At 36.3% G+C, this 27,910-nt stretch overlaps 2 protein-coding genes across 2 annotated transcripts in view; both read right to left on the bottom strand.

The window, feature by feature from the left end:
* Positions 1-698: 698 nt before the first annotated feature.
* On the bottom strand, positions 699-25,049 carry LOC129765836 (uncharacterized). Its single transcript, XM_055766273.1, has 3 exons — positions 23,173-25,049; positions 22,189-23,118; positions 699-893 (listed from the first exon to the last, which is right to left on the bottom strand). Exons 1-3 carry the CDS (start codon positions 23,314-23,316, stop codon positions 699-701), a joined length of 1,269 nt encoding a protein of 422 aa, XP_055622248.1. The 5' UTR covers positions 23,317-25,049.
* Positions 25,050-27,568: 2,519 nt separating this feature from the next.
* LOC129765835 (uncharacterized) overlaps positions 27,569-27,910 on the bottom strand; it is a 13,149-nt gene continuing 12,807 nt past the window's right edge. The window contains exon 3 of the mRNA XM_055766272.1: positions 27,569-27,793. Within this exon, the coding sequence (XP_055622247.1) occupies positions 27,569-27,793 (225 nt within the window). The remainder of the gene's footprint in view (positions 27,794-27,910) is intronic.

The raw sequence follows: 27,910 nt of genomic DNA, 5'->3' as shown, positions 1-27,910 counted from the left end.
CTTCCAATCTTGACACTGCGGCGACATTATTCTCAAAACATTTGACACTTTATTATCAAAATGTTCGAGACATGCGTACCAAAACTAGCGAGTTCCGTAGGAAAACGACGAGTTGTGACTACGACATAATTGTTCTGACCGAGACGTGGTTGCGCCCAGACGTAGTAAACGCTGAGCTTGCATCAAACTACAGCATTTTTCGTTGTGACCGTAATGCTAACACAAGCACTCTACAACGCGGTGGTGGCGTTTTGGTCGCCGTTAAATCCGATATTCGGTGTTGTACGTTTACGTTAACAAACTGTACTCATCTCGAACAAACGGTCGTTTCTATTAGTCTTCCCGGGACAACTATTTACGTCTGCGGAATTTATATTCGCCCGAGCTCTCGTCCTGATATTTATGAATCGCACGCAGCTGCTGTTCAAGAGATTTGCGACCTGTCCTCCGCAAACGACGTCATTGTTGTACTTGGCGACTATAATCTCCCACGTCTATCATGGTGTTTCGACGACGACTGCAATAGTTACCTGCCAATCAACGCCTCTACCGAATCTGAAATTGCATTTGCAGAATCCATCCTCACATCCGGACTTCACCAAATCAACTCAGTTCGTAACGCAAACGGACGTCTTCTTGACCTGGCGTTTGTGAGTGAATCTACCTATGTAGAGCTCATTGATCCACCATCTTCGCTTTTAAAAATTGATCCTCACCATAACCCGTTTGTTCTCCGGCTTGAAATCGTGGCTGGAAATCAAAACCCTATCGGCGTAAGTGATGTTGATGATTTCGATTTTAAACGATGTGACTTCGTAGCGCTTAATGACCTGCTTGCGGCGGTTGACTGGGATGCTATACTCGGCGATGCATCCACAGACCAGACAGCTGCACTGTTCTATGAAAAGGTTTTTAGCATACTCGACGATCAAGTTCCGCGAAAACACAGGAGTTCCGCAATTCACTCAAAACTCCCTTGGTGGACACCAGAACTACGACACCTTCGTAATATCGTTCGGAAATCACGTAAACGTTTTTTCCGCGAAAGATCTTCGTGCAACAGGGATAGATTAAAACACCTTGAAACGCTCTACAATGAATGTCAAGAAAACGCGTTTCGAAGTTACAACAACCGCACCGAATCAAACTTGAAACGTGATCCAGCATCTTTCTGGTCCTACATTAGGAACCTGAAAAATACTACTCGAATTCCCTCAGGAATGACGCATGATGGAGCTACTGCGGACTCGCCCGAGAATATCGCTGACTTTTTCGCGGACTTTTTTAGTAGCGTGCACAATCGTGACACTCCCAGCTAACCTTCCGCTATTAACTTTCGCTCCAAATGACGTAGCTGCAGTTTTGAAAAACCTTGACGCTTCCAAGGGTGCCGGTACAGACTGTCTACCTCCAGCATTTCTAAAGGAATGTGCAGATGCATTGAAAACTCCTATCAGCACAAACTTCAATCGTTCCCTGAGCGAGCGTAAGTTGCTCTCGTACTCGCGTCGGAGTCTCAGACCGAAAAAGCTGAAAAGGGACATCTTCGTACCAACACATGCGATACGCTAAACCAGGGTTTCTCCAAGTGGTCGATATCGACCCCGAAAATTGATTTTGGGGGTCGACGGGGGCTGAATATCACAAGTTCTTATTTGAAATATTCAAGATGCTCCATAAGCTGTGTTACGTGAATCACCTTGTTATAAGAATGACCAAGGCCACATTTGATTCTATAAAATTTTCTGAAAAAATCTATACATCTGTATTTTTAGCAAAATATATGTATCAAAAAATTAACGGAAAACTGGAAGGAAACGTTTATGTTCATTTGGAATGTATTGTTTTTATTTATGGCTAGCTTAAGCCGTATCAATACAACAAAATAAATCATAAAAAAAAGTTTTCACATAGTAAATTGTATGATGTTCATGGTTTTGTTGAACTTCGTTTTCTTCAAATTTCCGTCAATTTCCGATTGATCGATGGAAGCCAACCGATTTCAGAACTTTGTTTTGTTGGCATTGTGAAACGAGAACATTCACTCAACACACGCTGATGAATGCGGAATTATAAAAAAAGTGTCCCAAAAACATCCTTAGCAGGAACGGAGAAGTGAGGTGACATTTCATATGGTTCGAAATTTTTATAAATCAAGGTACATATCTTCATGACTCAACGATAAAAAAACAAAGTTTATAAGTAGAAAGTAGACAGAGCAAATGGGCTGTAATTAGTTTAACATTTAAATTGGAATTTAAAAAAAAAGAATGTATCTTTGCAGAAATTCTGTAATCTATATATATACGGATTCCGTATCTGAAATTTGGCGAAAAATCAGTAAAATACAGAATATTCAGTATATGTGGCAACCCTGAGAATGGCTAATATCTTAGTAGAAAATATTATTGCTGCACATCTTAGAAACCAAACAAGACGATGAGTGTGCACAAGATGAAAATAAAAAAGTACAAGATGAAAAATTCGGCAAGTAAAAAAACGAGAACAGGTTCGTGCAAGATAATGTGTCCTTCAGGCATGTTTAACATTTCTCTGTATTTTAAACATATACGCGATATAACACGAAGGATGTCATCATCAAATTCATGTACAAACATGCTCCTAATATTTTACTGTATAACAAGCCTGCCCTTAGGTTGCAAGTTCATGTAATACGTTGGAGCTTGAATGATAATGTACTCAACTTCTAATTAAATTCAAGAGATTACAAGGTATTTACATTGTTAAATAATGTGAACTAGAATAAAGTGATTGAAAAAGAATTTACAAAATGCTTGGTCATCTATGTGCATAGCGTAACAATTTTTTTTTAATTAGGAAACTTAAGATGGGTCGAGAAGAGGGAAAAATGTTATTCAATTTAATATGGGCTAACAGATTTTTTCTCCAGCTGGACGAGTATACATTACCCAGCAATGAAGCTCTGTTGTTAGGATATGTTCGATATATTAAAGATGAAAATATGTCCCAAGAAATTATTTTTGCTACATATTTGAAGACTGATACCAGAGGAGAATCGATCGGTTGGAAGAACATTGAGACTGATGGTGCACCATCTATGGTTGGTCGTAATCGTGGTTTTACAGCTTACTCAAAGCTTCAACTGCGTAAGGTACTGGCCACTCACTGCGTGATTCACAGACAGCATTTAGTAGCAAGAAATCAGAGCCCTAGATCGCATCAGTCTTTTTATGTTATGAGTGCTAGAGTGCTATCAAAAACCTTCGAAGCAATTCTTGGAACACTCGATTATTTGCTCAGCTATATGAGAAAAACGACGAAATCTTTACTCGGTTACTTCTACAGGCTGGAGTTCGCTGACCTACAAGAGTCGCTTGCATAGTAAGATTTTCAGTTTTTTTGAATTTGTGTATCAGTTGCAGGGTGACGATTTTAGTTTGATTGAAACAATCGCAATAATATCGGCCCTTCTGACAAATCTTTCAAAACAAAATTTAAGCAGAAGAGAATATTCACAGTTTCCGCATTTGTCAAAACTATCACAAAAGCTTCAAGACCATGTTTTATTATCATATGTCACTGACTTGAACGCATTGCATAAGAATTTTACTAAAGTGTTTTTAGATCTTCAAAATTTTCAAATTCCTCAATGGATAATAAATTACTACTATATCACATTGATGAAATGAGCCAAGTTAATAATGCAAGAAAAGCTGATTATCATCAGCACAGATGAGACAGAAGTACAACCAAGGTTGTTATATGTTCGAGTTATAACGAAACATTGAAAAACAGTATCCTGCGATGTAAGACATTGCTGAAAAACTATCTTCTCGTTTTCCCATCATCATACTTTGTCGAAAAAGGCTTCATTATGGTTACAAACAACGCGAAACCGAAGGAACTATTTGAAAATCAACGAACGTGGAGATTTAAGGCTTTTACTAACCAATATTGAACCGTATTTTGGTATTTGGTAGTTGTGGATAGATTGGTTTGTGAATTGAATGTTTTTATAGGCTTTGAGTAATTTGTATTAATTGACGTGGCCGGCGTCGTTATTGACCATTTAAAGCTCGAATCACCGAAAATTGCACAACGAGAATGATTTGCTAGTCATTATGTGTGTTGCAATTTGGTAAGTTCAGGTCAATCACGGAGAGCAACAACAAATTGTACAGTCTACTTAAGCTCAAGCTCAAGCTGTGAGTAATTTGTATTCATAATCATTTATTACACTTGATATTTACTAAATTTTATCTCTATTTATTTTGTTGAATATGATGAGAAAATATTTTTTCTTCTGTATTATAGTGACTTTCAATACTTTTGGCAGGTTTGTCACATTACTTCCATTTTTTAGAAGAATGTCGGAAGTGTGAGTTGAACTCGTGACCTTTTGCGTGAGAGGTGCGGATGTTACCACTACGCCAGATCATCTCCGTGAGAATATAATGCCAAGTTTATTCAATTAACCAACTGCAATGTTTTCAAATTCAGTGAGAAAAAAAACTAAAGATAGGATTTTCAAAGAAATTTGGCTATAGGCGTCTACGGTAGGACTTAATTCTGGAAAAGGGATTTCTTGCCCAAAACGGTTTGAGAACCCCTGCGCTAAACGATGACGAACGACGAATAACGAAACTAGAGAGAATCACAAAGTCGTAGTGTTGATATTTTCTGAGAAATGAACGAATTATTGATTTCTCGGTCTCATAGACCTATGCGCGAGTATAGAAGTGTTAAAGCCAATGAGCTAACTAATTTAATTTGATATGTTGACGGTCCAGTAATTCAAAAGTTATGATTTTTTGAAAAAAAGGTAATTTTTGGAAAAAACTGGACCACCCTAAAATCGCCTAATGAAATCCTAATGAAAAAAACGGGTCTAATATTTTGCGATAAGGAACAGAACTACCACTTTTCACGGAAATCTGAGAACCATGGTATCGGTTTGGCATGGAATGGCTGATAATAAAATTTGGGTCTTTAATACCTATGTAGGCTGGATCTAAAAGCCTAAACCTATGTAATTGTTCATTTTTACAGAGGCTGTGAAAATAAACAAATCGGGAAATAGTAAACAATTTAGATTCCAAACGTGTGATCAGGTATGAGAATTTGTAAATCAGCAGATTGATTGGATTTAAAAATATTAATTCTGGAATCTTGAAATTTAATATTAATGATTTAATCTCAATCTCAAGCTAGAATCTGGTTATTCTGATCTATAAAACATGTTGGTCTGATATATGAGAAATGGAGTTGAAGTTTAATTTGGAAACAAATCAAATCCAAAAGCGACCAGCAATAAGAAATTTTTAGTACTTGGAATCTGTAATCTATGTAACCTAGGATCCGTGATCAGTAACGTATATCGGTAACTAAATTCGTGGTCTTATTTTGTATCTCATCAATCTCTGGAATTCTTCGTGTACTACAAACAATGTGGATTTTTTCCCTGCTAGCAGAGTAGGTTTACATTTTATTTTATCTCATCAACCTTCAGTTAACATTCTGGACCTATTCTTATTTTAATAAATGCACGGCGAAATACTACTCGGAGCTGTCGACACTTAAAGAAAAAATCCTGAAAGTATCAATATGTGTCGAATCGGCGAATTGCTTCTAACTTGTCGACAATGATCCAAATACACAAACAGCTTCAAGAAACTCTCGAAAACAAGGGTGTATTATGAATGGACGGAAATCAATTTCTACAAAACAAGAAAAGGTTCGATATGATTGTCAGTGTATATAAATGTCAGAATACGTAACAATATTTTGACATATTCACTTCTTCGTCTCCCTTTTCTCATTTTTCATTTAGGATTTCTATAACCATATGAAAGCCTATCCAGACATGGTGTCCTAGAATTTCCTGCTTCGGTATTTGCCTCGCAAACCTCTTTTATCCAGTTTGTTTCTTTTGGATTGTATAAATCGCTTCCATTACAACGACGGGTCCTTCGGCGGAAGCTCATCGACCGTACAAATCGAATCATCAATCGCAGCCACTTGAAAGCCATCTTGGGGGAGGTCGATACGCGTCAGATGAGCACCCCCTAGCTCCCCGGTCGTTTTGGATAATATCCTTTTCCCTGACCGATCACAACGTATTCCCACTGCCGATGATGGGGTACGGGACGGTCCGAACCCCGAAGAGAATATCTTTTATTATATTTTCTCCAAGTGGAAAATCAATTTTTGCTGACTTTTTACTTTCTCGTTCGTCTCCTTCTCCGGAATCGGGAAGGCTGTGGGTGCCGGGATGTGAAGTCCAATTTTTAAGGCTGATTAGATTTTAGCAACAACAGTCGAGCAAAAGTTTGTCCGGTTGTTATTTCCGAGAGAAGGCTCCCACGAGATAACGACCGATGAATTTAAATTATTAAACTCAATTTTCCACTCAGACTGCTGGTGGTGGTTGTGGTGACGTTGCACATTGTTGATGATGATCCATCCGTCCCCTGGGTTTCATTTCCGACGACCATTGGTGTACGCATTTGCATATGGTTCGGTTAGCTATGGCTGGCTAGCAGGCGTGAGGGTGGGGATAGGCGCGCGAGGATGAGGATGGGAGAGAACTTTGTGTGTTCAACAACTTTGTACATCCTCATTCTCCCGCATGGCTTGTCTGAGATGAAGGCATGACAAACAATTACCGCCGCTAGGATGGAGCCCATTGTCGGTACGGAACAAATGGAAATGAAAGAACAGCAACATTCGTTCTGGGTTTTTTTTTGGTGATGAAATTAGAAGTATTAGAAAGGCTTAGAATCTCGTCCAATGAAGTCATTTGGATGTTTTGAGGAAGTCGTGTCCCGGACTGGAAAACGTTGGCGAACGTTGGTTAAAAAAAAAGAAAGTCTACGCAAAACAAATCTGGCTGCTGTTGATGTGCTGCTATATTTTCTGCCCGTCTGGCGTATGATCAAAAACAATGGAAAATTTGGCAAGTATGTGTGTGTATAGATGTATGCAATATCCGAAACGGGCCACAGAGACTGTCAGCAGACAATCGCTGAAAGCACTCGTGGAAACGGAACAGCCCAGCCGATAAATGATGATGGCACTCTCCATGTTGATTAGCTTGCCACAAACTCGGGGACGAAGCGCACAATGAGGGATGTTTGTCGAGAGAGTGACAAAGTGCTACACATCTGGCTTTTCTTTGTCGCTTTTACATATTCATGAGCATGGTTTTAACTGGCATGTTACGGTAATCTATCGAGAATTACACATCGACTTTCGGAAGAATTACACATCGACTTTCGGAAGCAAATTGTGGAATGTGGAAAAATTCAAATGAAGCAAAATTCGAACGCAACCGTTGAACGATGAGCTAATTTGAACATAGCTAATAGTGGTTCTAAATCAACGGGGCATAATTCGTGGTCGCACCGATTGACTAAGGTGCCATGCAAAACCTAAGGAACTTTGTACGAATTCTATAGACTTATATTTTTGGTATAGACTGGTTCGCATTCTTCAGGATCGAGGCAAAGTCTGGTTTTGAAGAAACGCTTCCATGCAAAATTGCATTTAGAGCCAATTTCGTCCAGTTTTTTTTATTTTATTTCTTACAATTTTATACAGTAATCAAATTGGGGTATTATTTAACACGTTGAGCCCCGAATTGTTCTTGCTACGCTTTCCTTTCAGGACCGTATCGATAGCATTTGCACAACATCAGTTTCGGTGACCGCTCCCGAAGGTATTCATTGTTAAAAAGAAAAACGTCAGTATTTCGACTAGAAAGTAGTTATATATCGTAATACATATGAAAACAAAAAAAAATCCATTTTTAAATTATAAAATTTGAATTAACAAGTTCGTCGCCCAACGCGACGTTTCTGACTTTCTTGCGGGCCCAACTTGCGGACAAATTATTGAGAGAAGATCGAGCTTAGTTTGTAGACAACTTTAATAACACAACATTCATGCCATCTCGACAAGCCGTTGGCAGCACCACCTCAGATATCTGCGAAACGTTGTGGGTGTAAACACATGGGTCTTGCATACTTGAAATATTCGAAAACAATATTGAAAATTTCGCAAGAAAAAATATATTTTAAAAATTAGAATTCATTTTTCTGAAAAACGTATTTTATTCAAATTTAAAAAAATATATATATGAATGACTCCTAAAAATTCCAACAAGTCTTTTACAGAGAACTTTTTTTCTTCTAACAACTTTTTTAAGGTTTTCTTTGAAAAAAATACTTCTTCTTCTTCTTCTTCTTCTTCTGTTTGAATGGCGTTCACGTTCCCTGTGGAACTTTTGCCGTCTCAACGTATGCATTAACTAGCGTCATTTAGTAATACTTAATTGAGATTTCTTTAGTCAAATAACACGCCTTGAATGTATTCCGAGGAGCAAGCTCTAGAATACGCGTGACCACAGTGCAAGTCGAAGGAAATTTCTTTGACGAAAAATCCCCCGACCAGAAGTATTAGATCTAATCAAAATATTAACTTTTGTCGAAGATGTAAATTCTTTTTTTTATAGTTTCTGGAATGTGAGCCATTTTTGTATGGAGACTCCTGCAAAAAATTATGTTTTACTCGTAACATATGTGTGTGCAAATTCTCGCGTTCCACACATTTTTTTACATATTTATAAATGAAAAAAAAAGGTTGCAGAGCATGTCAATCGCGATAATTTATACATAAAAATGTAGCGAGTTAAACATTAATAGTAATTTTTCAAAGAAAAGCATGGAGTTGTTGTTGATTTAAAAGCTTTTTTCCTGGAAAAGTGCCAATCTTACGATGTATGGATGACATATTGGAAATTGTATGGGCTATTCATATGTATTTTTCCAGAATTAAAAGAAAAACATGTTTTCGAGGAAAATGAATTTTAATCCTTAAAATATTTTTTTTTCAATTAATTTAAAAAAAAATTTTTTTTTTGATAAAAACATAGATAAATTCCTATATTTCATTCTTTGACTAAAGTTTTATACAGTTTTCATTAAAAAATATCAAGCAAAGGGCCTGGCCGGGAAAGGGAGTAAAAAGTGCCCCAAAACCAAATCACTAGCTGTATGGCAAATATTGTATAGGATATTAAATAAGAAAATTTGGGAAATGTGGTCTGACATAGGATCTATAATGAAAAACGTACTTTTTCGTTTATTTCACGTCATACTCAAAAACTTCCAAATAACAATTTGAAAAAAATACTGAATGTGCATCTTACTACGGTGTATCAAGAAAAATTAAAAAAAAAATTCATGAAAAATTCAAGTACTAAAAAAAATAGTGAAAACAAAAAAAATTTTTTTTTGGATTTAGAGATTCAATACTACTTTGATTCGTATTTAAATGTGTACCAACTACTCTAATTCATATTTAAATGTGTTCCAACGGCTTTTCTAGATATATGTGATTTTTTTAGATTTTTTTCAGTGTTGCGCGGTACAAAAAAACATTTTTTTAATATTTCCGAAGGGTCTAGCTGGGCACAGGAGTAAAAAGTTCCCCTCAAACCAAATCACCAGCTGTATGGAAAATATTGTATAGGATACTAAATATGAAATTTTGACAGTAGTACCATATATTTGAGTCCTCATATGGTACAACACAGGATATATGGTCAAAAATACACATTTCCTTTTTTTTAACGCCATTCTCAATAGTTTTGGGACAAAAATATGAAAAAAAAATACTGTAAGTACATCTTGCCTAGGTGTATCCATCAATATTTTCAAACAATTCATCAAAAAAGTCAAATTTCATCAAAAAATCAAATACAAAAAAAATTAAAATAATTTTTATTTTTATGTTAAATTAAATTTATTTTTTTTTATTTTGAGATTCAGTACTACTCTAGTTTGTATTCAAATTTCTTCCAACGTCTATTTAAATTTTTAGTAGTTTTTTAGTGTTTTTCGCGGTACAAAAAAAATTATTTATATTTTCAGGCATTTCGAAATTTTGAAAAAAAAATATATATTAGAGTAAAAGTGGGTCTCACTTTTACTCTAATTTCATTCAAATGCGTTCGTATGTGTTGTTTTCTCCACATGTAGCGTAATTTTTTCTTGAATTTTAAGAGGATTGCGTGGAAAAAAAAATTTTTTCGACCTTTGGGCATTTTTAATTTATTTTGAATTTAGACACCCATTTATATTTATTGAAATTTTTTTCCTTACATGTCTAAATTTTGACGGTATATTTAAAGCATAGCGCTGAAGAAAGATTTTTTTTTTCATATCTTGAAATATATGAGATTATCTTTACATTGGTTTTAGATGGTTTACCAAATTCATAGGAGTGAGAAGTACGATCAGCTCTGTGAGAAAAAATGAAGTCCTTGTGAAAAGATCATTCAGATTAATGAGAAGAACACTTAAAAAAATTCAAATCATTATTATTTTTTTAAACTTTAATCTTACAATAGAAAACCACGAACACAATATAATAATCGATTTCAAGAAAAATAAATATAATATAAAGTCTGCTTCATTTAATATTGGAACAAATTCTTTTGCTCATTGTGGCGCTCCTAGTGGACGGATTTGGAAACTTTTTTCACCCACGTGTCGGGAAATTCATTACCTTTCACCATGTATTTATGCCATAACACCAAACGATAGCATTTTGTAAACAACCGCCATGGAAGCCGAACGGAGAGATAAAATTGTGCACAGTTTTCTTGAAAATCCATTGTTGTCGGCATCTAATAAATGCATTAAAATGCCCAGAAATACCGTATGTCGTGTTATCAAGCAGTACAAGGAAACATTGACGACGGCTCGGAAGCCGCATTCGAAGCGTCGGAGTTGAACTGTCGACCGGAAACTGCGTGGGAAAGTCATCAAGGCCGTAAAGAGGAATCCCAATCTTTCAGACCGCGATTTGGCCAACAAGTTCCAGGCCGCTCACAGTACGGTGCGACGAATTCGTCTCCGGGAAGGAATAAGGTCATTCCGAGCCAGCAAACAGCCAAATCGTACGCTGAAGCAGAACAATATGGCCAGAATCCGTGCTCGAAAGCTGTACGACCAAGTGCTGACCAAGTTCGACGGATGTATTCTGATGGACGATGAGACCTACGTGAAGGCGGACTTTGGGCAAATCCCAGGTCAAAAATTTTATTTGGCGACGGCTCGGGGGGATGTACCTGCAAAATTTAAGTTCGTATTTGCAGATAAATTCGCCCGCAAGTACATGATTTGGCAGGGGATATGCAGTTGTGGACAGAAAACCAAAGTCTTTCTCACTGACAAGACAATGACATCAGAAGTCTACAAAAAAGAGTGCCTACAGAAACGGATTCTGCCGTTTATTCGTGCCCACGACCGTCCAGTAATGTTTTGGCCGGACCTCGCAAGCTGCCATTACAGCAAAACGGTTATGGAATGGTACGCAAGGAACGGGGTCAGCGTAATACCGAAGGACCTCAACCCCCCAAACTGCCCCCAGTTCCGGCCGATAGAGAAATACTGGGCAATCACGAAGCGGAGGCTTAACCCTTTCACGACCACGGGGACGCCGATGTCCCAAGCAAAAATCATGGATTAATTAAATATTCACGTAACCATTGTAAATTATTTTTTTATTTTAATATTTCGGAATGTACCTTTTTATTATTTTTACTGGCAATACATAATAGCGACCATAGGGACATATTTGTGCCATAAATTTAACAAAAAAAAAAAGGTAAAAGTTTTTTGAATTTTTAGTATAAATTATGTTTTTAGGGTGCCTATTGATTCATAACATATAGCTAAATTGATTTAATAAGGTACCGTAACCTTATGGTCCTGAAAGGGTTAAGGCAAAGGGAAAACTTGTTAGGAACATGACTCAAATGAAGAACTGGTGGAATCAAATCGCCAAAACGGTGGACGAAAAGGGTGTGCGCCGCCTAATGTGCCGTATTACGGGAAAAGTACGAGAATTTCTTCGAAACAGCAATGAATAATTTTTTTAATTTTTTTTTATGAAAGAGTAAAGAAAATGCTACATTTGTATGAAAAACAAATTATGAATTCGTTAATAAATGACTGAACTACACGCAATTGTTTGTGTTCCAATATTAAATGAAGCAGACTTTAATATAATTTTTGTGTCTCGCAATGCTCTAAAAAAATAAAAAAAAATACGCCACATGTAGAAAAAAAGACATACGAACGCATTTAAATAAAAATTAGAGCAGAAGTGGGTCTCAACGTTATTTTTTTTTTCAAAATTTCGAAATGCCACAAAATATATAAAATTTTTCTTGTACCACGTATTTAATTTTTTTTACTATTAGATTTTTTGATAAAAAAAATGTTTGAAGATATTTATCGATACACCTTTTTTTTTTTATTCCATTTATTTATTTAAGGCTCATTAGCATTTCAGCTGTAACAGAGCCGAATTTTAATCGTGTACATGTCACATGGTTATCATATCTATAATTAGCACATTACACTGTTGCCGTTCGCCAGTATTTCTCCTATACCATTACATATGGTACATTCACACAGTAGCCATTTAGGCGTAAGAGTATTCTGTCTGTTCTTCCATTATCCAGTTGGACCACCGGACAGCGGAGACAGTTGATTGATCATTGTTGAGTTATTTATAGAACAGCAGCCCGATGTGTCTTGCAGAGCAGAGCAGTTGTATGGATGAATCGATCTTATTTCGACCGTGGATCGATCTCCATCGCTGATGATTGTTGCGTGGACGAAACTATTCTGTAACAACACAAAGATGGTCAATGAGGGTCCTGAGCTTTGAACTCACGATCGATCGCTTACTAAGCGAACGCGCAACCAATGTGGCTACGGAGACCCCCATCGATACACCTTAGTAAGATGTACTTTCAGTATTTTTTTTTCTTATTTTTGTCTCAAAGCTATTGAGAAAAGCGTGGAAAAAACGAAATGGTGCATTTTTCACCATAGATCCTATGTTGTACCATATAAGGACTCAAATATATGGTACTACTGCCAAAATGTTTTATTTAGTACAACAATATACAATATTTTTCATACAATTGGTGATTTGGTTTGAGGACTTTTTACTTCCTTACCCGGCCAGGCCCTTTATTGCGATTCCCAATACACGAATTTATAGTTAAGCTTTCTAATTACAGTTTTTTATCTAAGAATACAGTTTCCCGTCTCGAGAGTTTACCCTTTCTATGTTCAGAGTCCAGATACGAAAGCAGAATGGAGATTCCAGTATTCATATTTGATACTACTGCTCTTGGTTCAGATTTTGGATCAAGATATCGGACCACATTTCAAATGACTGAGTTTATATTGAGATACCAAGCATTAGACCCTAAGTTCAAATTCTAGGCTTTAAGTATCCAGATTCTTGAGTTCCAAATTCCAGACTTCAAAATTTTGATTACATTCGAATCTTGGTTGAAATTTGAAATTGAGATACAAGAATTTCAGATCACGCATCCAAGTTCCAGATTTTGGATACGAGCAAATAAGAACGGAACAGACAATAATAAACTGATTTTACCGATATTTGATATTTTTAATATACGCGGCTTAGGATCTATTAAGTAAAAGTACGAATCCGGTTGTATGGCGGTATTGATTGAGTGTTCAATTCTTGGTCCCATTCTATTCATGATTCTGAATTTTATTCGAATAAACTGTATTTAGAATTTTAGTCTAGAGTTTTTTGATGTAGGACTACGTCTCTGATTTTTACTTAGGGGAGGGGGGGGGGGGGGTTGGTTGCACTCTACGAAAAATGTAACGAAGAGTTAAGAGTTTTGAAATGCATATTACACAAAAACGTTTTATATTATAATATATATCATTGGACGGCAAATTTATCCAGAATTTTTCTCACCAGAGATATCAACGGTAGAAAAAGTGAAACAAGTGAGCAATTTAACGAATAAAAGAGGAATAAAAGAAAATTCACTATCGGATTGTTGCCGCCGGCGAATGGAGAACGTAAATCTTCAAATTTATTCTGTTGACACGTTGGGAACCGAAAGAGATCTCCATTGTGTAATTAACCGTGTTAAAAAAAGGTGTTTCATTCAATTGAATTTAAAAAGCGTTTCATTCATTGACTAATTGGAATACGAGAAGCACCTCTGTTACTTAATTTATAGCATCGGAAGACAATTTTCGAAAAAAAACAATTTTGGATGCGACGAAGTTCCCCGGGTCTGCTAGTGTATTGATAGATCGCAGAGATATATGTATGAGGTGATGGAAAATATTTTATCAATCAATATAATTATAATTTTCTTGAAACAAACTATTGAATGATTGGAAATTTCCAAAATTTACCTAAATGAAAATCCTACGCTATGATTGATCCAGTATGTGCTTCTCTAACGACGCCGACTAAAACGAGTCGGAAAACATAGCAGCGAGACATAATTTGAATTGATCGAATCCATTACCAAAACACTCGTAGTTAACCACCATGCATTCCATCCAAAAAAAAAAAAAAAAAGAAAACAGAAGCAACGCAACTGACACTATAGTTTGCTTCGTAATGAATTCTCAGAATATGCACAAATCAAACTCAATGCAGAGTTTGATTTCCTGTTGACCGTTTGAACTGAAACACATCTTTATTACTGGTGTCATTATAAAACTGCGTATTCCATGATCTTGAAAATCCAAGAAGGCAGCCGATACAAAATGGCGGATTATGTACATATTTCCTCAGAATTGAATCAATATGGGGTTTTCCAAAACCCCATCAATATGGGTATCGAATGAAGGGCGTGACTTGTAGAATGTAAATCGAAGATGGCGGCCTCTATAAAATGGCGGATTACATATATTCTCAGAACCCCATATATATATATGTATATCAACTGAAAGGTATTGGACTAGTAGAACACATTTATTTATTTAAAATGGCAATCCAAAATGACCGCCATATATATATATATATATTTTTTTTTTTTCAAAGCCTCATCAATATGAGTATCAAATGAAAGTGCTCGACTAGTAGAACATAGTAAATCATGAAAAATCCAAATCCAAGATGGTCGCAGTCCCCAAATAACTTTTTAAATTAGTTCATGCCGCTTGACCTGTTTGTATGTTTGTATGTTGACCCCCTTTCTGTTGACTGATTGATCTGAAATTTGGAAGACACCTTAATTCAACCATCTTCAACTGTTTCTACGAAACCATGCAAACCAGTCTTCAGAATGCAACGCGCTGCTAATGTATAAAAAGTTTTTTTTTGTACTCAGTTGAGTTCTCACTCCTTGTATGAACATGCTCTCTGGCGAATGATCAAGCTCCGAAACACAGATCAAATGTTTTTATGTCAGCCCCGTTTTTGCATCGAGTTTTGCACTGTTTTTCGCCGTATTTCTATACCTGTTTTACACCGCGCTTGAATCTGGTTTTCTTTCTCTGTTGAGCTTTTTTCTTCACACAATCTGGTATGGAGGCGCGCTGTTGTTTTTATGCATAGCTTAGAACGAGCGAAGACAAAACGGGCACTAGAATTTGATGCGTGTGTGCAGCCTTCCGTGTTTCACATTAAACACTGGGTACGAGACGAACAATATTCTCCCTACTCTCGCAGTTTTATGTTTGCAGACAAACATTATTTTTTCGTACCCGTTGCTTAAAAATGTGACATGTTTGTTTCACATGATGTTCAAACATGGTCAGTTTCTCTCGCATTTTCATCCCAAGCTACAGCAATGTGTAGAGTAAAGGATGCGAATTGGACACCACATCACCACCACTCAACACATGGTGTGTTGGTGTGTTGATATGAAAAGGGATAGGGAAGCATTTATCATGACAATGGGTGCATCATCTAAAATTTTGGACAAAAAAATACACCTCTTAATCTGTTCTGAAGCGTCATAATAATTATGAAGCGTCAATTGATATCAGAGTTCTTCACAATTAATAGGATTATTTAGTCAACGCTTCAATTTATAAATTGAATTTATTAACATCGTTCATCATCAGCTTTTTGAACAAGTACTAAAATTGAATAGAGCGTGGCGGAGATGTTTAGTTACCCACATCAAAATACCAAGAATAGGTGTGAACTTTCCTGAAACTCCATCTAAAACTAATTTTTGGGTATTTATTTATTTGGCCAGTATTTGTATGACTTTACCCTACTGTGCACTCGGTTCCCCAGACTTCAATTGACAACATGCACGGAGAAAAAAAATCATAGAAAGCTTCTGTCTATTCAGAAAATGTTTTCTTTTCACGGGAAATATCTATGGATTATATAATCAGACTTGCAAATTGTGCATGATTTCATAGCCTCTGAGTTCGCGTAATTTTTGCAATACGAACTAAATTTCTAGTGCTCTGTGAAAAAGTGCTCTACAAAGAAATGTTTTAGGAGGAGTTATGTTCTCCCGTGCATGAAACGAAACGAAACGAAACCAAACGAAAGCAATGCATACTGCAACAACGGGTGGTACTGCAACAATGTTTGTACATGATGTTCTTGAATTATAAAAATCGTGTTTCTTTACACATGTTTATGTTTGTGTATCATTGTTCGTGTTTGGGATAGACATTCAACACTAGCGAAAATCATGTTCGAGTTCAAACAAAAACATGGAATTTTCACATCGCGTGGACATGTGTAAGTGTTTTTCGGAAGACTACGTGTGTGTGTGTGTGTATAAAATGAGGCGCGCATCACACAAGTGAGAAGCGCTGTTTCGTATCTGAGCTCTGCGCTGTGTTCATTCGGCGCTCTCGTGTTTATGAATTTTTTACACTTCGTACCAAGAGAGAATACGTGTTTGTTATGAACGCGCTGATGAAAATTAAACTCAAGTGTATGTTTTCTGAAGACTGATGCAAACCATCGGCTTTTCAGCGCCACCAAACCTTTTTACTAAAGAGTCATTTCTAAATCTTCGATACATTCTAAAATAGTATCCGGACCCCTGTGTCGGTAAATAAGAAATCGAATACGCCTTTTGTAGTATCAGTGCATTTCGGGTGAGTGCTTAGAGTCAGTTAGCACCTCGATTTAATGTGGGTGAAGATACCAATAAAAAGATACCAATAACTTTTAATTACAACTGACATTTTTTGTAGCCGATGATAAGACAGTTTTATCATTTAAATTAGAAGCACACCATCCTACGAGAATATTCTGAGATGGTGGAGTGTTGGAATTGACCTATCTGGTCATGGGAACCATTTGAAATTTCAAGAAATTCACGAAAATGGACAAGTCCTAAGGCTAATATTTTTCGGAGGCGATAGAATGTCAATTTTATCATTTGAATTAGAAGCATACTATCCTCCGAGAATATTCTGAGATGGTGGAATGTTGGAATTGACCCATCTGGTCATGGGAACCATTTTAAATTTCAAGAAATTTACGATAATGGACAAGTCCTAAGGCTAATATTTTTCGGAGGCGATAGAATGTCAATTTTATCATTTGAATTAGAAGCATACCATCCTCCGAGAATATTCTGAGATGGTGGAATGTTGGAATTGACCCATCTGGTCATGGGAACCATTTTAAATTTCAAGAAATTTACGATAATGGACAAGTCCTAAGGCTAATATTTTTCGGAGGCGATAGAATGTCAATTTTATCATTTGAATTAGAAGCATACCATCCTCCGAGAATATTCTGAGATGGTGGAATGTTGGAATTGACCCATCTGGTCATGGGAACCATTTGAAATTTCAAGAAATTTACGATAATGGACAAGTCCTAAAGCTAATATTTTTTGGAGGCGATAGAATGTCGATTTTATCATTTGAATTAGAAGCATACCATCCTCCGAGAATATTCTGAGATGATGGAGTGTTGGAATTGACCCATCTGGTCATGGGAACCATTTTAAATTTCAAGAAATTTACGATAATGGACAAGTCCTAAGGCTAATATTTTTTGGAGGCGATAGAATGTCGATTTTATCATTTGAATTAGAAGCATACCATCCTACGAGAATATTCTGAGATGGTGGAGTGTTGGAATTGACCCATCTGGTCATGGGAACCATTTTAAATTTCAAGAAATTTACGATAATGGACAAGTCCTAAGGCTAATATTTTTCGGAGGCGATAGAATGTCAATTTTATCATTTGAATTAGAAGCATACTATCCTCCGAGAATATTTTGAGATGGTGGAGTGTTGGAATTGACCCATCTGGTCATGGGAACCATTTGAAATTTCAAGAAATTTACGATAATGGACAAGTCCTAAGGCTAATATTTTTTGGAGGCGATAGAATGTCGATTTTATATTTGAATTAGAAGCATACCATCCTACGAGAATATTCTGAGATGGTGGAGTGTTGGAATTGACCCATCTGGTCATGGGAACCATTTGAAATTTCAAGAAATTTACGATAATGGACAAGTCCTAAGGCTAATATTTTTTGGAGGCGATAGAATGTCGATTTTATCATTTGAATTAGAAGCATACCATCCTACGAGAATATTCTGAGATGGTGGAGTGTTGGAATTGACCCATCTGGTCATGGGAACCATTTTAAATTTCAAGAAATTTACGACAATGGACAAGTCCTAAGGCTAATATTTTTTGGAGGCGATAGAATGTCGATTTTATCATTTGAATTAGAAGCATACCATCCTACGAGAATATTCTGAGATGGTGGAGTGTTGGAATTGACCCATCTGGTCATGGGAACCATTTGAAATTTCAAGAAATTTACGATAATGGACAAGTCCTAAAGCTAATATTTTTTGGAGGCGATAGAATGTCGATTTTATCATTTGAATTAGAAGCATACCATCCTCCGAGAATATTCTGAGATGATGGAGTGTTGGAATTGACCCATCTGGTCATGGGAACCATTTTAAATTTCAAGAAATTTACGATAATGGACAAGTCCTAAGGCTAATATTTTTTGGAGGCGATAGAATGTCGATTTTATCATTTGAATTAGAAGCATACCATCCTACGAGAATATTCTGAGATGGTGGAGTGTTGGAATTGACCCATCTGATCATGGGAACCATTTTAAATTTCAAGAAATTTACGATAATGGACAAGTCCTAAGGCTAATATTTTTTGGAGGCGATAGAATGTCGATTTTATCATTTGAATTAGAAGCATACCATCCTACGAGAATATTCTGAGATGGTGAAGTGTTGGAATTGACCCATCTGATCATGGGAACCATTTTAAATTTCAAGAAATTTACGATAATGGACAAGTCCTAAGGCTAATATTTTTCGGAGGCGATAGAATGTCAATTTTATCATTTGAATTAGAAGCATACTATCCTCCGAGAATATTCTGAGATGGTGGAGTGTTGGAATTGACCCATCTGATCATGGGAACCATTTTAAATTTCAAGAAATTTACGATAATGGACAAGTCCTAAGGCTAATATTTTTTGGAGGCGATAGAATGTCGATTTTATCATTTGAATTAGAAGCATACCATCCTACGAGAATATTCTGAGATGGTGGAATGTTGGAATTGACCCATCTGGTCATGGGAACCATTTAAAATTTCAAGAAATTTACGATAATGGACAAGTCCTAAGGCTAATATTTTTTGGAGGCGATAGAATGTCAATTTTATCATTTGAATTAGAAGCATACTATCCTCCGAAAATATTTTGAGATGGTGGAGTGTTGGAATTGACCTATCTGATCATAGGAACCATTTAAAATTTAAAAAAAAATCCACGCGAATGGTTGAGGTTTATGGCAACTATTTTTTGTAGCCGATGGAATGACAATTTTTTCATTTTTGACTTAGACGACAGGATTCTATCTCGTTTCTGAAAGGACTCAAACTGGACAAATAAAAATACTTCAAGTTAAAAGGTAATATAAAAATTTATTGATGAGACTTAAAAATTATATCATTTTAATTTTCGAACATATTTCACATTGTTTTGTAGATGGAATTTTTAGCACCATATTTGGGGCGCATCTACTGCAACACCTCCGTCCACATGATTGACATGACAAAATTAGTGATTTCAAGCTGCTGCAGTATAAACAAATTTTTATTACTGCTGTATTTAGGAGTTTTATTTTGATTTGTTTCCTCTCAGAATCCATGTTTCCTAGCCCGGTCAACGGTTTCTTCAAAAGAAAGTTTTGTGCATATTTAGCTACATATACACCACAGTTGTAGTCGTCGTTTTGCTTGTCGTGCGCAATATTTTTCGAGCCGCTTTGCCAATTGGTTGAATCAAATGGTTGATTTTTAAGTCTCCGAATAGAGCTTACTGCCTTCAAAAATTCTTCTTGTACGTCCTTCAAATATGGGGATGCTGTTTCGAGAGGATCTAAATAAAAAGTTTCTCTATTCATAAAATCAGCAATGAAGAGAACCCAATGGTTCCCTCTTCCAACTTGCTTGGTGGGTGCTTGCCCAGCTCTAACATTCAAAGGAACCACCCATACTCCCGATGTATTGGTTAGAACTGGTAAAACATAATCTCGTTTCCTATCCAATACTTCTTTTAGTTGAGTTGTATCAAACAAGTTTCTCGACATGTAAGTTGATACCAATTTTACGCTTTCGACCTCACATTCTTTTATGGCCACTGCAATTATCGCATCTAAGGTTTCTCCATCCATATATGTATGTGCATCGAGCGTTTGAAGCATTTCTGAGCTTACAATCATACTACTTACTCCTATGCTCTCATATTCTGAAGGAAACTCACCGAAATACCATTTGGTGGTAACTGGAAATTCAAATCCTTTGTCAATGAATTGATGAATAGAGGACAGATTACAGGTAGTTTCTAAATCTTCTTCTAATGATCTTTTTCTGTTGTTATCACTGTTTTCCTTTGAATCTGGGTGCTTCTGTGTTGATTGTTCAAGTTGTGTGTTTAAGCTGTTAGTTTCCTGCTTCTTTTTCTTCTTGAACAAGTGGGTTGAAGCATCTTTTTGAAAGTATGGACTATGCCATTCGTCCTCTATGTCTTCTACGTTTCCGACAAATCTGTCATATTCTGCGATTCTATCATCTTGACGTTTTTTAGCATTACTTATTCCTTTATCAGTAGCGTATATATCTTCAATGTCAAAGTCGGAAAAGTGGAACAGAGATTCAATATACGATTGTAGTTTTCGAAGAAAATGTGTTATTCTTTCGTAGAGCTGACCTTTCATAACATTGTGTTTCAATGTTCGGAAGAAGCTTTCAACCCTTGCGTTTGAAATAGTATCCGGATTCGAGTCAATTTGAGATACTATTATATTTGACCACAAACAAACCACAGGCATGTATTTTTTCAAGGCGACATCTTCCAAGAATCCTTTGAAATACAGTGGGTTCTGTGATCCTTGGCTGAGATCATCTATTTGTTTTAATGTTGTTTCAAATGTTTCTTTTAACAACGCATAAAAAGGCGATCCCAAGAAGATTTTGTCCTCATCTTTTTTTAGAATTTCTGGTTCACCGATGCCAGTATAATCAAATTTACCAGCGCTTTCTGAATCGAAGCTTGTTCTATCATTAATTTTTGCATCTAGTTCTTTTAGTGATGTCTCAAGCATTCGGTTCTCATTTGCAGATCCAAAAATGCATGTCATAATGATAAACAGATCGATTAAGTCCACTAAGTTTGTAGCACGTACAGCCAATCGCATACAGTCCATGAACTTATGTTTTATGTTGATTGGAGCAGATTTCAAGTCCTTAGAAACTACATTCATGAAATGACTGTAGCATAAATGAATGATAGTGAAATTGAGATTGAGTTCTCTTATGCAAACTTTATAACAATCTCGGATATACTCTGGTAGTGTATGGTGTTGATTATTAAGAGCCCGTATCAATCCACCAATCAGTGACCAGCTCCAATCAACACTAACAATTCTCGCTATTTTATTCAATTTATTCATAGAGCTGCCTGACTCGTACGAAGCACGAAATATATTCAACCAATTGTGGAAGTCTACTGTTTTTTGGCTTTCAGTCACAAAGGTTGTTACGGGTACACTAAAATTTGACCGGTAATTGTATGCGACCAAAACATATATTTGAACACGCTTCTCAGCTTTTGAATATCGTACAACCGATCCAGTACCATCCATGTAGAAAATAGGACTGTAAGTCTTGTTTTTTCTCAGCTCTTTGAACATTTTTGTATTAAAACAAATTACACCAAAGGGCTTTCTAAACACATTTTTGATATAAGATCCGTTATCCTCAGACATTTTTATCAAATCTTGAAAATCATCAATATCCCTGTTAAGCTTCGATTTAGCTTCACTGCTAATTTTTTCCAATACATTTTTGCTGACAATGTCTACCTTCTCGAATGGTTCCCTTTTTTTCTTTTCGTTGATCAACTTAGTTCGTAATTCAAGTGGTTTTTGGAGCTGCAGTTTTTTCATATTTATGTTTCTTTTTACTCCTTTGCAATATGCCGCTTTCAGGTTTTCCCCGTGTATCAGGGTCATAGCGACATTAACATAGACATCGACTTTATATATGTTATCACCATCCGTAACAGAAACAATTTTGAAACGATAAGATCTGCAGGTCTTGTGAGCGCAGACACCATAAAATAGCCAGCCAGATTTGTTGCAATTATGAGAATTTATATTGATTATACAATAGATATTGAATTCTTCATATTTGATTTTTAACAAATCTTCTAAGGCCACTATAAAAGGCCTTCTATGCTTTTGTTGCTTATATTTAGCATCGCCAACCTTGGTTTTGCTTTGCATTATATTATGTTGATCATAATGTTTACACATTTCAATGTTCTTCTTGTTGATGTAAAAAGAACACTCGTAAATTGAAGCACCACTATAAAGTCTTTTTGTGGCAGTTGCCCCACATTCCGCAACCTTGACATTGTATTTGATCCTGTTACTGTTGCCTTTTTCTTTTATCTCTTTTCGTAGGTTTTCAAAGTCCGTTGTATTGAACACAAGTTCAGTTACATCTACATCACTGCTATAAGTAGTATCTTGTGATTTGGTCGATCCTTCAAGATCATTGGTATCAAATGAAACAATCGAGTCTTGCATGTCGTTCGTTGATCTCTCTTGCATTTGACTTACTGATGTTTCAAAAATGCGACATTCAATTTCTGGAGCATTAAGTTCCATTCCTTTCTTACATACTTTTGCAGGAAACTCGACGGATAATGATTTTATTTCGACACGCGATAAATCTGTTCCTTTCAATAAAAATCCGAATGGAGGTTGCTGAAGAATAATACATATTAATACATGAATAATTAATTGGAAATGTCATCTTACTTCGTTATCTTTTCCCGTATTATCAACGCCGTCAAAAGTAGTACTTTGAGAGTCGGCCAATTCCTCGAAATCGTTTGTGTCAAATGATACAAATGATAATGTTCTTGTTTCGACACGTGAAGGAGATGAGTTTGTTTCGGACATATGATCTGTTTTATTTAATAAAAGCTGCTAAATAACAACTATTAATACATGAATTAATAAATAGAAATGTCATCTTACTTCATGAACTCCAACGCAGTCTTGTGGCAAGCAGGCACTTTCATTCTCAAAAGAACATTCTTTGAAATTATCGATCTATAAAAATTTGAAGTTACTGTATGGCGTGACTATTTCAAAGCAATTTGATATTTTACACTTACGTTATGACTTTCAGCGGCAATTGAATGTTCAATATTCTGCGGAAATGATTTCACATTGAAAATTTCAAAATAGTTTTATTAATTTCAGGAAGCTTATAACAATTATAAGGGTTCTCACCTTTCGTTCTGCACGATACTTCTTATATGTTGGATTACAAGCGAAGTTATTCCTAACTTTTTTTAAGTTAGGTGCGCATTTTTCGTTTAATCCCATTTCTACAAGAATTTCTTTCAGATTCTTAGAATTCAATTCGAATAGCTCATCCAACTCTTCTCTAGCGATCAAATCATTCGCTGCATCCCAACAATTCTGCAAAGTAATCTCAGGAGCAAACCGTTTTACGGATTTTCGATGTTTCATTAGAAGGCTTTTGATTACCTTCATACTAGGATAGTTCGTTTTATCTAATCCCATACGCTCCAAAATTACTTGCATGTTCTTAAAATTTAACTTGAAATCATATTCTAGGCACTTGGTTGAAATTAAACTGTTAACCGCTTCTAAACACATCTCTAAATTAATTTTATAAGAGGATGCCATCTTCACAGTACACATTTCTCAATCCTTATAGTACTCCGGTTGGAAAGGGTCTGACTAAATTTACTGTAGGAAAAAACGACACTAGTTTTCAAAGTCCAAATTTTCACTATAACTTTCTCTAATGGTTTCTAAATACACGTGGTGAATAAAAACTTATAAAGATGGATCATATGCTGCTCTGCTACTTTTATACTCCCTGAAATTGGTGGGGTGTTTGTCCTGTCGGCTTCGCTCGGTTAGCTCGGGTGATATTAGTTTGTTGTGTTGATACTGCTTTCATCTCACTTTCGCACGTCTCTGGGTGATGCAATGGAATGACAGGTCATGTCGCAACACGTATGCGCTCGCTCCGCGTGGCGCAAACAGTAGATATTATCGTCTATTACTGCTATTAATCACCTAATATTATTCTATACACTAACTTAACGAACCAAAAAAATAAACACCCTTATTCTTGTTTTCGAACGAACACAAAACGTTCGAAAGAATGCCTCATTCGTATCCTTGGTTTCGTACGAAAGAAATCTATCCGTTCGAACATTCGAACATCGTTCGTTCGAACGAATTGCCCTATCCTCGTTTTCGTACGAAAGTGTTTTTTCATCGGTCAGTCAAACGACACTTTTGAGTAGCGAATCAGATGAAGCGTAGAAGAAAATTTAATCGATGTTTACGTTTTTGTGGTTTATTCAGACGCATAAAATACTCAAATTGATTTTCTCTAATGTTTATTTTAATTAGGGTGGGAAATTTCTATAGAAGCAGATAAAAAATATATAGACATGATTTCTTGATCTGTCGATATTTTCAATTTCGCTGCCGGAGAAAATCGTTTGGTCGTCGAGGATTAAATGAATTGCTGCTCGTTTGTGTTGAACAGGTGAACAATAATGGCTTGAGAGTTTTTAACCTGTCCTCAATTACCATCGCCAAGGTTCGAGCCATACAAATTAATAGTTTAGTTAAACGTTTTGTTTCTGAAAAAAAAAATAATACGTGAAAATTGATGATAATTACTTAGTAGAATATCGACATGCTGAAATTTAAACTGCTTAGCCGGATGATTTTCAATTTTTATCCGTTGAATCCATTCCACGTACCGTGTTTCATCCCTTTTGATTATGAAATGATATTCCTGGTCGACATCTCTTCTTATAATAGGAAACAACGGAAATTATGTGACTGTTGGATTTCGCGTTATGATCATAGGCTTTAGTATCACTAACGCAAATTTCTCCATATTTCATACCAATTCGTTCAACTTTTCAGACCCCATTTATCATTGGGGTTCTGGTGGAAACATTCAGAAGCTCTTTTAATAATACATTTAAAGAACATGTAGAAATAGTTTCTATTCATGTTTTTAAAAAGTGAACTCAGGGGTATGAATGCCACACAGAAAAAAGCGCAATTTTTATTATGAATTAATTTTGTCGTAATAAAATTTTACTGAAGTCATAGATTAATACAAACTGAACCTACCTCAATTTCCATGCATTCGTCGGATTCCAGCTGTATTCCACTTTCAATATCATCACAACTCATCGGCAATCGTTTCATTGCCGCAACGAAAATTCGCCACGGCGCAACTCCGCCACCGAATATTTTCATTACGATTCGGCGCTAGAGTACGTGCTCCCGTGGCCGAGTGGTTAGCGTCCCACACTATCATGCCGGGGGTTCGGGTTCGATTCCCGTTCTGGTCGGGGGATTTTCGTGAAAGAAAATTCTTCCGGCTTGCACTGTGGTCACGCGTATTCTAGAGCTTGCCCCTCCAGAGTACATTCAAGGCGTGTTATTCGGCATAGAAATCTCAACCAAGCACTACTAATAAAAATGACGCAAGTAATGCTGCGTTGAGAAGGCAAAAAGTTCACTGGAACGGTAGTGCCATCCAAGAAGAAGAAGAAGCTAGAGTACACAACTTCACTTTGGTGACTTAAGATAATAGCGCTGACTTAGTATTTTTTTTATTTTGCGCTTTTTTATGTCGAAATATTTTTCAGTGTTGATCTTAACGCCTACAGAAAATGTATAGCAGACCAGGAGACAGACACTTCTGTCGTCAAAAATTTCGGCGGTCGACGCCATATTTGAAAATGTCGACGCCGGGTTTTTTTCAACAAGAAAAATGGGGCCAACGGCGACCGCCGCTAGCTTATTTTTCTAGTTGACTCGATCGGCTACGGATGTTTTTAGTTCATTCAAGTCTGTTCAGAAGATCGGGACTATCCTGTACCGCCTAGTATGGAAACGACCCCGTGTTAACACTAGATTTACCAGCTATTTATATATACCTATTTCTACCAGCACCAGTCAAAATGACTGGTGTATAAGAAAAAATGAATATTGTGGTTCCAGTCTGTACTATTACTTATCAAATGGCGAAATAAGTTGAACAATATAATTGTGATAGATAAATGGACTAATAGACATTGTCAAATAACAAAACACTTAATTGTTTACAGTTTGTTGCTCACAATAGATTTTGCAGTGTATACACTTTCTACATAGACTTTTTTTGCATTTATTGCAAATATTTGTAGTCTTATTGTTATTAAAATATTCTATTTGACACCATTTGCGTACAGAAACAGTGCCATTTGTAGTTGGTATATCAGCTTCGTGTGGTATTTGCCTTGAAGTCTGATATTCTGAAGCAAGTTCTTTTGCTAATTGAAACAGAAAGTCTTCTCGTGAGATATTTTCTCCTGTTATGTTTTGTTACAATATCCAGCTATTTCTTCCGGCTGAAACTAAATTATTGAAAAACAGTTGAAGTGGTCACCTTCTGGAACCCTGATTTCCATTCGATCAGTGACATCGACGCCAAAATATGTCTGGTTGCCAATAGAAGCGCGTATCGTTCCAAGCAACGAAGTATTTTGAGATCTTAATTTTAACGCCAAAGGAATACTTGTAAAAAATATCAGTTTTACGCTCCTTCATGGTATACGGTTCAAGAAATTTCATTACGACAAATTTGCATAGGGGGATTGATGCATTCGAGTCTCGCTTTTCCTAAATAAGGAAAGCCATTTATCACATATTTCGTCTCTACATCAGACGCCAATTAGAATTTTATGCTAAATTTATGGGGTTTGTTTGGAAAATACTGAGTAAATCTGCATCTGGCCTCCGATGGAAAAAGTTGCTTATCCCGGTAATATAAGTTCATCCCCTGTTTGAAGCTATTTCCTTCGTACGCCCCACGCGCGCACAATATTGCAAGAGATGCCTTCAATTTTTCTTGTGTAATTGTCCACTTTTTTCCAAAACTCGAGAGGCTTCTAACTCTGTACAAATTCGTATATGTTCCAAAATATGGTTATCAATCAGTAATTGGAACGCACTACTTAGATTCCCGTTCATAATATTTCTTTCAGCATGTGCTGTTGGACCGTGTACATCTTTGAAATTACTATGAACTAGTAATCTACCAGCAACACCTCCTTCTTCAATTCTCGTTCAAATAGTTCCGTCTAAAGCAATTTCAGTTTGCTGATTTGGTACGCTTGATTGGAATTTTTACGCAACCACTGTCGCTTGGCTCATCTATATTGTCATCATCAGGAATTTCCTCATCACTACTCTCGATAATAGCACTGTTATCATCACTTCCTTGAGAATCAATTTTTCTATCTAACAAATCATCGCCGCTGTCGTATAATTCACTTTCCACATCTGAAACATTCCAGAGGTATGCTGGTTGCATTTTCTAAATATGCAGAACATTTTCAGGGGCTGACAATTGCTGTCAAAATATGTTGAAATTAAAACGCTCTCATACATTTCTTCATAGAAACATGCACCAGTCAGTTTGACTGGTACTGGT

Source organism: Toxorhynchites rutilus, chromosome 2 (assembly GCF_029784135.1).
Source record: "Toxorhynchites rutilus septentrionalis strain SRP chromosome 2, ASM2978413v1, whole genome shotgun sequence".
Classification (NCBI taxonomy): Eukaryota; Metazoa; Arthropoda; class Insecta; order Diptera; family Culicidae; genus Toxorhynchites; species Toxorhynchites rutilus.
Note: the sequence above shows the minus strand (reverse complement) of the source record. Positions and strands in the feature narration are given on the sequence as shown.

What these genes read in the sequence shown, in the direction of transcription:
- LOC129765836 (XM_055766273.1), bottom strand. Translation starts at nt 23,316, where the DNA reads ATGTCCGAAACAAACTCATCTCCTTCACGTGTCGAAACAAGAACATTA. An exon ending in ATACGGGAAAAGATAACGAA is followed by an intron (nt 23,119 to 23,172) that starts GTAAGATGACAT and finishes ATTATTCTTCAG; the next exon opens with CAACCTCCATTCGGATTTTT. An exon ending in TAGACATTGTCAGCAAAAAT is followed by an intron (nt 894 to 22,188) that starts GTATTGGAAAAA and finishes TTCATAGAACAG; the next exon opens with TGCAGCTGTCTGGTCTGTGG.